Source organism: Archocentrus centrarchus, chromosome 11, assembly GCF_007364275.1.
Source record: "Archocentrus centrarchus isolate MPI-CPG fArcCen1 chromosome 11, fArcCen1, whole genome shotgun sequence".
NCBI classification, from domain to species: Eukaryota; Metazoa; Chordata; class Actinopteri; order Cichliformes; family Cichlidae; genus Archocentrus; species Archocentrus centrarchus.
The window spans coordinates 22477078-22489072 of NC_044356.1; the positions used below are offsets into that span (position 1 = coordinate 22477078).

The following is an 11995-nucleotide window of genomic DNA, read 5'->3' on the forward strand; positions in this document are numbered from 1 at the left end:
AAATAAAATAAAAAAGGAAGATAAATAATTCCATAGAACAACTAACTTAAGAGCCTTCTTGACATTTGCAATTTTTAGCGATTTACCCAGGACGCTGACTGAAAATCTGCGTCAAACATAAGCCCAAAACTCCTGGAAAAGATGCATTTGGCTTTCAAATTCAAGTGTATTATATGCTATTAGACCTAAGAGGCTGCGTATACCTGGATGTGACGGTAACAGCAACAGGTATTTTTAAACAATTTTTGTTCCTTATTCTATCGTTTGCTTTAATTTTAATGCATTTCTGGCAAATTTTTCAGCAATAAATCTTTTACTCTGAAGAAAAACCGGACGTTCACGTTTCTCTCTGGTGACATTGACGCTTGTCGCAGCGTGTGAGACTAACAGGCGATTACGGAAATAACTGCTTAGTCCGAATCAAATAAATAAAGGATTAATATCGCGCGCACCACCTGTGTAAGCCCGTAAAACCCGACACAATGTCCAGGCAATCCAACCGTGCAACAGACAGCAAGAAGATGGTAGGCGACTCCCACAGGATTAACAGCAATACAGCAAGCTTAGCTAGCAGGATGCTAACCGTGGCTGCACGGCTAAATTAACAACTGGCTCAGTCGTTTCTCTGTGAACTGAGCTGCTTGACAGTTACGCGTTTTTAGCTGACATATGTGGTTAGATATAAGAAAGATATTTATACCTGTTTAACATGTATTTCAGGGTCGAATAATGCCGGCTTTTGCTTTGACAGGAAGTGGACTCCGTCGTAGCACACAAGCTAAATAGTCTTTCCAGATAATAATAGTAAAAACATAATACGCAAATGTAAAAGTTATTCATTAAAGATATTTTCATTTAAATTAATGGAAATCTTAAATTCAACCACCGAGCTGACTAAACTGGAAGACAACTTCTTGAAAACAGCTTTAAAATACTGTTTACCGAGCAGGAGCCGCAGCTGCCGTTCGTGTCAGCCTTGGCTCCATCTTCTCAGCTATGTAATAATAATGGCATTGGGCTCTTACAGCTTTTAGAGTTTGGTGTGAAAACTGAATGATTAATAGTTGATATTAAATTTGTAAAACGTGCCAAATAATTCGGTTCATAACTGCTGCCAAGCGAGCTGTCCTGGAACGATCTCTTAACTTCTAGTTGTTCATAGAGTGTGTGTATTATATATATCTCGTTCATGCAAATGCACGGGGCAAACATAACATGAGAATTGTGTGGTTTATCTTTTTTTCTTCTAGAACTCGGAGTTGTTCACACTGACTTATGGGGCCCTGGTCACCCAGCTTTGTAAAGACTATGAGAATGATGAGGAGGTCAATAAACAGTTGGATAAGATGTGAGTACTCCCTCCTTGCTCAGAAGCAAATTTTGGCTCCACATGCAGTAAAGGCGATGAATCTATGTAACCATAACAGACAGATATCTATGCTTGATTCGTGACAGTTTGATTAACAAACTGTGAATTAAACTCAAGTCTGGATAAATCCTCTTTTGGGGTTCACACCCAGCTGTCGTTTGAAAATGGTGTCAATACTGTTAAATGCACTTGCCAGGTGAAACAAATGAATAAGCATTACTAAATTAGAAATACAAGAGGGTACATTTTCTATCACTGCTTATACAGTGATATGATGTACACCTTAACGCAAAATCTGGATCATGAAGTCACAGTCATGACGACCTGCTGGAATTCAAAGCGACCATCAGAATGGGGAAGAAAGATCATGGCTTGATTGTTGGTGCCAGACAGGCTGGTTTGATGATTTCAGGAACTACTAATAAACTCGTATTTTCCCGCACAACCATCTCTAGGGTTTATAGAGAATGGTCAGAAAAAGAGAAAATATCCAGTGAGGAGCAGTTCTCTGGGTGAAAATATCTTGAGGTCAGAGGAGAATGACCAGACTGATTCAAGCTGTTAGGACTCTAATAGTAACTCAAATAAGCCAAGGTAAACAGAAGAGTATCTCTGAACACACAATATTTCTCAAACTGGGATACAGCAGCAGAAGGCCACAACAGAAAAATATACTATGAATGAAGTTCAACACAGCCAGACTTTCTTTGCCTTAGCTGGCCTGAAAAAAAAACAAAAACCCCAGTCAGAGATATCGAGTATCATGGTGATGCTTGTCGACTGTCTTTGTGAAGCCGGGCTTTCTGCTTCAGGCTCTGTGTGCGTTCACATAAAAAGGGGTGTTTAGTGGGTCTTGTAATTCTTGTTCCACACACTCACTAAGTTATTAATCGGGCTTCGTAGTACACCCCTCAGGTGCCATTCTCGTAAGCTAAAAACAGAAAATTGAGACTACAGTTCACACAGGATCAACTGGACTACAGAAGACTGCCGGGCAGGATGACTCTTGATATCTGCTGCAACATTTGCATCGTAGGATCAAAATTTGGCAAAAATAACATGAAAGCATGAACCCATCCTGCCTTGTATCAACAGTTCAGGCTGGTGGTTGTGTAGTGATGTGGGGGATATTTTCTTGGCACACTTGGGCCCTTTAGTATCAGCTGAGCACCATTTACGTATCACAGCCTACCTGAATAGTTTTGTTGACCATATCCATCCCTTTATGACCAAAGTGTACCCATCTTCTGATGGCTGCTTCCAGCAGGAAAACACTGTGTCACCAAGCTCAAATAATTCTGAAACTGGTTTCTTGAACATGACAGTATGTTCACTGTACTCAAATGGCTTCTACAGTCACCAGATCTCAATCCAATAGAATGTCTTTGGGATGTAGTGGAATGGGAGATTTGTATCATGTGTGTGCAGCTGGCAAATCTGCAGTGACTGTGTGATGCTATTTTGTCAATATGGAACAAACTCTCTGTAGAATGTTTCCAGCACCTTGTTGAATCTATGCCACAAAGAATTGAAGCAGTTCTGAAGACAGAAGGGGTCCAATCCAGTACTAAAAGGTATACCTAATAAAGTGGGCAGTGAGTGTATATGCTAATGCACCCTTTGTTTTCTCTGTAGTTGGTAAGTTCCTGTATGTACCACTAAATATGTGCAAGAGCACATTGCATAGCTACAATGTAACAAACATAAAACGTTTTATGTCACATACCTAATTTTATATTTTGAAAGACTCATAGGAAGTGCGTATTAGTATTGTGTACATTGATTGTTTATCTGTGACAACACTGAGTGCTTCTGCCTCATATGTTGAGTCTGTGGTTTTGAGTGGCTGCTCTCAAACATGGATCTTTTTGGATTTTCTTTTAGCCTCGTGGGCGGCTTTCTTTAACTGACAGCTTTATTATACTCTTTAAACGTTCTCCTATTTTTAGTTCATAATATAGCTTGACATAAACTGGAACAGAGAGAGAGTTCTGCTCTTATAAGTTCTTAGGATGGGGTCTTTTGAAGAAGCAGATATTTAATTTTAAGACAGGAAAATAATCCCTGAAAGGCCTAGCTGGAGACAGTACTCCCCCAGAATAAGATTAAGACAAAAATGATTGGTTTCTAACTTAAGAAATTCAAATTATCCTGTCATGCTGACAGACCTTTGGACTGCATGTACTTTGCTTCTCTGGCTGGGTGGGAGCCCTGAGCTGTCAGGATGAGGCTCGCCTTACCTGGCCTTAGAAGGCAGTAAATCCACTCTGCCCACTCTGCAAGATGCCATCCAACTGGTCAGAGACAGACCATGTTAGGATTGGGATGCACCCATTGGCTTCAGACTGAGCTGCTGGGATAAGTTGTCTTGACTCTTTAATCGGAATTGTCATTATTTGGCAAGTGTGTGAACCAAAAATATTTTGAAGGATTTGAAGCTGTCTGCCTTGTCTTTACGGTTTGCTGCAGTTTAGCCTGTGATTTGCCCCAACTATTTTTCCTTTAATATAAAAAGGAAACATGACTTTGTCTGCATTTTTTTTTTTTTTGGCTTCTCATGTTCTCTCTCTCTCTGACTTTCTGACTTCCACAGGGGTTATAACATTGGCGTGCGTCTGATTGAGGACTTCCTGGCGCGCTCCAGCATCGGCAGGTGTCAGGATTTCCGAGAAACAGCCGATGTCATTGCTAAGGTAACTGGAAGGTTCCAGGCCAATCAGAGCGTGACCATGGACTTCTCCCAAGATAGACAGAGGAAAAGGGGAAAGGGAGGGGGGACTGAAGGGACAGATTAGAGGGAAAATTTCTAATAAAACATCGTAACGCAGGAGGGGTGAAAGTAGAGAAGGGTGTCAGGAGGGGTGAGTAAAAATGATACGACTGAGTGGACAAGAAAAGCTTAAAGAGTAGAATGAAGCATTTTTCTAAACTTCGGTCCAAAATCACATTCCTCTCGATTTTGTGTGGAAATTTGTTGTGAAATGTGACACAAATTCAGTGATACACCTCTGGTTTGCTGTCCTTGGCTTCAAGCTTTTCCTTATTCTTGTCACACATTTACATTTACCCTATGTGCCAAAAGCTCTAAACACTCAGTTTCAGTTTTTTTTTTTTTCTTCCCTTCTCTTGGCTCTGTATGATATCAGTAAGAGAGGATATCCCTAATGTCATCTCGGGCACACAGGTCCGGCTGTGACCACAGAAAGCCCACCCACCTGCTGTTCAGATCTTCTGGTAGCAATGGGCAGCCAATTAGAAGAATGCTGCTCTTAAAAGGAGAGGTTCTAAAACAATTTCCTTCACGCAGGGAGGAACTCAATAAAGAAAAATAAGAATTATTTTCATATGTGAATCATGCAAAGCTGTGAAAATAGCTGGAAGTTAGCAAAATGGGTCTTTGTTATGCTTTGACAACAGTGCTGCGAGTCTGGTTTTATACTAAGTCACCTGGCTGTCAGTTTTTCCATATGACCGCCGTATGACAAAAGGACACAGACAGACCAGGAAGGCGGCTCTCAGACTGCTCGTTGAGCCCTCGAGTTGCTTTGGAGGTGTTACTGCTGTGTGCAAAGGGAGTCATTCCACAGATGTAACAACTGTCCAGCTCAGGGAATTGGCTCATGGTCGTGAAGAGAAAGGTCAGGTCTGTAAACGGAGGACCACTGTGGGACAGCGGTTTGGAAGGTGCAGTGAATGATTGCCTTAGGATATCTTGTGACCTCTAGGTAAACTCTAAAATCACCTCAGTCATTCTTGAGTTAGATACAGAAGAGGTCTGTTATGTGGCCACAATAGATTTTCTACAGCTGTGGATCATATTTTTATTATTATTCTGTGGCTAGTGACGTTAAAAACTGGAATAAGGACTGCAAACATTTTACATATGAGTGCAAATCTGCCCAGTCTTACTTAAAGTAGGAATTATTTGGAGTGGTGCAACTGGGATTTTGTCTGCTCCATTCAAATTTTATTTGTCAGAGAATGAGAGTCTGCTGTCCCTCTTGTGACAAAGTGATGGAGAAGCAAATTAAATTTCTTTTTTTTTTTAATCAGAAAATATTTGTAAGTGGTTAATGTAGTGAAAAAAAAGCTGCCAGGGTAAGACAATAATGTTGGAGTAGTAGTAACAGAGTAAGTTAAAAGATTAGTTAGTTTGCAGTGAACCATCATCTACTCTGTAGATTAACCTCTGCTTTGATTTCTTTCCCATCTGTCCTTTGTTAATATCTTGGTCATTTTTAGGTTGCATTTAAAATGTACCTCGGAATCACCCCCAGTGTGACCAACTGGAGCCCTGCAGGAGATGAGTTTTCCCTTATCCTCGAGAATAATCCGCTGGTAGACTTTGTGGAGTTGCCAGATAACCACAGTGCACTAATCTACTCCAACCTTCTGTGTGGGGTCCTCAGAGGAGCCCTGGAGATGGTAAGATAAACCTCAGAAGTTTTAAGGTTTTGTGTTTGTAGCACATTTCGGATATGTATGGAAAAATATAATAAAGCAATGACTATATGGTTGCAGTGGTCAAAAGTTTACGTGCACTCATCATGGGCATGAATGTCATGGTAATTTAGGGCTTTTAATTATTTTTTTTTTTTTACTACTGCAGAATGAAGCACAACATATATCTTTAATGACTTCTACATCTAATTGTATTTTGGGTTTCTTCTAATCCACACAGAATCAAAAGTATACATACACCCCCACTAATATTTGGTTAAATGTCCCTTAACAAGTAGCAGCTTGACCGAACACTTTTGGTAGCCGTCAACAAGCTTCTGGCATACTTCTGGACGGATATTTGACCACTCTTCTTGGCAGAATTGGTAGTTAATTTTAAGTGTACTCCTCAAATTTTTGAATAGGATTGAGGTTGGAACTTTGGGTGGGCCATTCCAGGAGCTTAATGTTAGCCTCCTTTATCCTCTCCAACACCAGTTTGGATGTGTGTTTGGGATCATTGTTCAAGTTTCAGCTGTCAAGCTGTTTTGGATGTAGCCCTCCTGCTTCACTTATCCATCATGCTCTGGGGCAAAATGTCCCAAGAACATGATGATATCACTACCATGCTTGACAGCTGGTGCAGTGGTGTTAGGTTTGAAAGCCTCACCTTTACTCCTCCAAACATACATCTGGTCATTGTGGCCAATAAGCTCAATCTTTGACTGTCTGACCATAAAACCTTTTTCTTGAAGGTGTGAAAGTGTCAGTTTTCGAGCAGGGGCTTCTTTCTTGGTCGGCACCCTCTCAGTCCATGGCGGTGTAAAACTCACTGACACTGGTGTTCACTGTGATATTGATGCCCATGATGTGTGTATGTAAACCTCTGATGTCAACAGTAATAGTAGAAAGGTAAAATGAACAAATGAGGATGAAAGTCTGTCCACCTTCGTGTTGTGATAACTAACTCTTTACAAATTTAATTAGGTCCAGATGGCGGTGGACGTGAAATTTGCCCAGGACACTCTTAGAGGGGACAGTGTGACAGAAATCCGCATGAAGTTCATTAAGAGGATTGAAGAAAACCTCCCTGCGGGAGACGAGTGATGGAAACACAAAGATCGCCTGTGTCCCACAGAGGGAGGACTAATTTAAACACGGAACACTTTCACACTTTAAAAGATGAACTTAATTCCCACCGTCAAACTGCGTGGTAAACTTTAACAGGAGTGTTACTTTCCTCGCAGCATAACATCTCCACGAGTCGACGGAGAGGCCGAAAGATTCACTAAAAAGATCTCAATTGACTCGTAGCTGCAATTTCTCTGACCATGTTTAACCCATGTTTAAAGAGACTCTTGTTGATGCTCAGCCTTGTATGTTAACAGAGATGTCTTTTTCTCATGAATTGGTCATTTTCTGTGTTTTTTTTTTTTTTTTTTTTTTTGGTTTGTTTTGTTTAAATGAAATCACTGTATTGCTGCCAATTATCTGGCATGTTAATTTATGATAATGTCAAGTAAATTACAGATTTGATGCAATGTTTTTCTCATCTGTTTGTGAGATTTGACACCTAAATCCTGCTTGGGGACCTTGAACAGTTTTAACCACTCTGTTTCTTACACACACACACACACACACACACACACACACACACACACACACACACACACACACACACACACACGCTTCAGTGTACTGTTGAAGTTATTTGTTTGGAGTTGGCAAACAATAACAGACCTTAATTCCTCTCTTATGTTTGTTCAGGGCCCACAGAAGTAATCAGTGTGGCTGCAGAAAAGTCACCAGTTGTGGTTGTCACACCTGTGAATGGCTCCCCTACAAGTAATGAGCAGAACTTCTCAGTTATATCCACAGCACACATCATCAATAACTGAAAACACAGGCAACCATTCATGAGATGTGCGCACACACACACACACACACACCAACCATCCCTGGCCCCACATTTGAAAGGGGAAAAAAAAAAAATCTGGTCTGGATACCATGAGAACATTAGTAAATGCTCTCTAATTCCTTATATTTTATGTTTTATTGTATAACAGAACAATAACAGTACCAAACTCACGAGTCTGCTGAAAGCACTTAAAGGAAGAGATTGTCAGATTGGGATTTCCTTTTGGAGAAATCTGTCAGCCATTAGCTGCTGGAAACCTCAAGGCCCTACACATTCTATTTTATAGCTACTTGTGCTATTACAGGAGCCCATGACAAATTCAGTTGACATGAAGTAAATTCTCCAAGCAGCCACCAGAGGCTGCTGTGTACATTAGCTTTGCTCCACTAGCATGTGGCTTAAATGATGTACATTTAGCTTTTTCTGCCAAAGATGGATGTAGTGGGGAAAAATACATTCCCTTACTTGTGGGAGTACTGGCTGGATCTGCAAAAAAACATAAATAAAAGGGCTTTTTTTTTCAGATAATGAATATGGAAAGACAATCCAGTCTGGTGCCAATAGTTTTGATCTGGCTCAAGATGAGAGGAATGTTGACAACATGCAGTCGTCTCTGTACTTTACAAGATGTATTAAGGGAGGGATTTCTTATTATTATGCACTGTCTTAAGCCTCTGCCTACTCCTGTCTGGGTTACTGCTCATTTAAAAGGATTAAGAATGGAAAGCAGAGGACCATCAATAAACTCGGCGGGCCGTTAGGCAGGCTCTCAACACATTACGTGCATGTGTCTATGCACCCTGTAGGCCTGTCATGTGGATGTTGGATGCAGAGAAGTTCAGGAACTTTTTCTTTTTCTTCATATGTGCAGAAACTCAATGTAAATTACTTGGCAGGTTTGGAGCTGCATACCTGAGGGATGCATGGACAGCTGGGTTTGTGTACTTGTGAAAACCTGTATCCCTCTGCCATATGCTTGCAGGAATTTACCTTGACAAATGCACAGACACATGCTGGTCACGGAGGCCAAAGTGAGGATGAATTTATTACCACCGCAATACTTGCACATAGGGTGCTACAGTAATACTTTCTACAAGGACCAATCACGCAAATGGCCGACTTTGTTTCCCAAACCTTGGTGAGAGCTTTGTGTTGATTGTTTTCACAGTTTTACCCATTAAACAAAGTATGAAGACTAACTAGTGCTCTGTTATGACTTCACTCCTTACGACCTGAGCATCTGGGATTTCTATTCACTTTGCAGGACTGCAGATGTTGTCACAGAAGAGAGAGAAAAAAAGGTTGTTTGAGGCACTTAAGGCTCATTGAGCCACAAGGAACTACTTTGATGATGCTATTCATATTTAACCCCCGCCCCCCCCCCCCCCCCCCCCCCCCCCCCCCCCCCCCCACACACACACACACACACACGCTCTTTTTGTCTCATAGTTTTAAACAGTCAAAGATGGATGTTTCCTAATATGCGGGCAGTTTGTTCACGGTCTCCCACAGGCAGACACGCTTCCATTTCAAAAATATTTATTAATATTATTTATTGCAGCTGCCTATATTGTTCAGAAAACTTTATTAGGACAGACCTGGAATACAAGTAGCAAATGTTACGGGCCCGAGACAGCGTGCGCTGATCTGCTTTAAGCCAGCTAAACATTTCCATGTGGCCTTTATGGGAAACAAATGGTGGAAGGCACGCTGTGACAGTAAAGCCCAGCACACAGCCTGGTAATGGACCTGCTCTTATTGAATACCGCATCCCTTTCTTCTACCTCCACTCCATCCATTTCCACCCCCGTTTTCTCTGCCTTCACCTTTTTTTCCCCCCTTGACTTTCTCAATGTTTCCATTATTCAACCTGTTTATTTTGCAGTTTTTGGGAATGTCTTGTATCTGCTGGGAAACGTGCTGTCTCGCAGGTGAAGTAAAGGCTGACTAAAGAGTCACCCACCCAGGATTTTCAGAGGTTTCCAGAGCGTGTGTGTTTTGCATCTGGTCAGTGGGAAGAGCTGAGATGAGAGCAGGATGGACGGCACTCTCTGAAGAGGAGAAAATACAGTGAGTCAGCAAACAAGTGTATTCACGGTAAATAAAACCCTGACTTACTGAATAATGCTTCTGGGCAGTGAAACAGTAGAAAGAGGTGGTTGAATTAATGAGCGTGCACCCCCGCAGGGCACACCTGAAAAGGTGCTCTCGCAAACACAAGAGTTGTCATTGCATATTTAGTAGGACCTACACTTGTCTACAGAAACACACCACCCTGTTGTTCTGTGTGATTTTAGCGGTTTGAGGGGATGTTCGATTGGGATTTATGCGCATAAACACCTCAGTAAATAAATGTGGATGCGGTTTTGAGAGGTAATTATAAGTTGATTTGGTATTCAGTCACAGCATGTGCCCACTGAGATCTGCTACAGCATCTGCAAGTTATTTGGAATATGATTCATCACCCACTTCCAGACAAACTGTTGAGCACTTCCTGTAAATCTAATAACTCATGCTTTGTTCAGTCATCTAGCAGGGGTTATACATCCAATAGAAAGTGAGAACTTATTAGGCTTCCCAGAGTTATGTTTGAGTCATTAAGCATGCTGGCAGGAAGGGGGAAACGAGAAACAAAACTAGCAGAACACACCCCTCGATTCTCAACAATAAAAACATAGCTCAGCACCAGGTAACCCATACAATAACATCACGGATCGCCGGTGTTACAAGAGATTTGTGTTTCTGTCTTTTCAACAGGAAGACATGTCAGGTTTGAAGTCAGCTCTTTTCTGTATCAGCGGCGACCTGGCTGGCTCCAGAAAGGGTTTCAGGCGGGCCTTGGATGATTCCAAGCCATTTAATGCTTTGTTTTCAGTTTTTCCTTCTTCCCTTTCTTCCAGGCTTTTTGGATAGGAGCTGCTAAGCTGCCTTCACTCTGCTTCCAATTTCCTCCTGCTCTTTTGTTCTTCCTCTTTTCTCCAGGATCTGATGAAGAGGAGGTTTTTAGAAATTCCTGATGATACAGGTTTTACCCATTCCAGATCCTTTTTTATCTTTGGGCCTTATTTTCCCACAATATTCTTCAGCTCTTGTTTTTCTCCCTCTTTTCCTTTTACTTGACCCTGCAGCCTGCTCGAGCCGGAGTTTATGTAACAACGGCAGATCTTTCCAGCTTGGAACAGCCTCGCTTTAAGATGAAGCAAGCAGAATGAGAGGGAGAGAAAGCACAAAAACCAAAACAAAACAACCCCCCAAAAAAACAAGTGGTACCTTGAGGGCAAACAGCACCTTACGTTACACTTTAAGACATTATTCCTCCAAATTCATATATGTAAGCTCTCTATGAATCTTTGAGGCAGTAACACATAATTTCAGTTGAAAAGCAGGACTGCCTAGAGGCTGCATACCAGCTGCACTGGACGGGATGTCGCTGCTCACTGCTGCCAAGTATGAGCTGACCGTGTGTGTGTCACATTAATATCTTGGAGTGACAAAACAGACCGTACACTAATTAGGGCAGCTTACTTCCGATCGTGCAAGCAGGACCTCTTTCTATATTTCAAAGCATGATATCCATGCTAATATGCAAGGCATAAATCTCGACACAAGCTCTAAGGTTTATATCTTCAGCAAAACATTTATTATCTGCCTGTTTGAAGGAATTTTGGTACAAGTGAGGTTGATTGCAAGGGCTCTCCTGCAATCAGTGATAGGGATGTCCTTTCATGCAGGCTAAATATTTCAGGCCTGAAAGTTTGACTCTCCATTTAAGCACACTGACATTTGATCAAGATTGCATAATACAGTTTAAATGTTGAGCAAATTGTATGGAAGTGTTATTTTTGCAGAAATCTAATAGTAATAGCAAATGGAGCAATCAAATAGCAAATGTTATATCTTGATCAAGGCTGCTTAGACAATTTATATGTGGCATTGTAGATGTCTTAAATGTCCATGTTAAGTTTCAGGCCTTCTTGAACAAATTGCAGCCAGTATAATTCCATCCATTTCATACTTAAAAACAAAACAAAACATGGCCTTTATAGTCAACATAAGTCAGCACATTTGTATTGCTTCTGTAGGCTTAAATGCAAGCTAACAGGTAAGTAATCTATGTATGTGTTTTTATTGTAAATGATAACATAAGGCCAGTGTTTCTTCATGTTTTGTGCTGAAAATGTTACACATGCCTGTTCTTTCACAGCTTGTTGCTGTATGGTTAGTATTATTTGCAAATGTCTGCCATTTTGTATTAGCTAAAAAACAAA

General features: G+C 41.1%; 1 protein-coding gene across 1 annotated transcript; it reads left to right on the forward strand.

The window, feature by feature from the left end:
* The first annotated feature begins 357 nt into the window (after positions 1-357).
* trappc3 (trafficking protein particle complex subunit 3) lies at positions 358-7407 on the forward strand. Its single transcript, XM_030741564.1, has 5 exons — positions 358-524; positions 1251-1348; positions 3963-4062; positions 5612-5794; positions 6797-7407. The coding sequence occupies exons 1-5, from the start codon at positions 483-485 to the stop codon at positions 6914-6916; spliced, it is 543 nt and encodes a 180-aa protein (XP_030597424.1). The 5' UTR covers positions 358-482; the 3' UTR covers positions 6917-7407.
* Positions 7408-11995: the final 4588 nt, after the last annotated feature.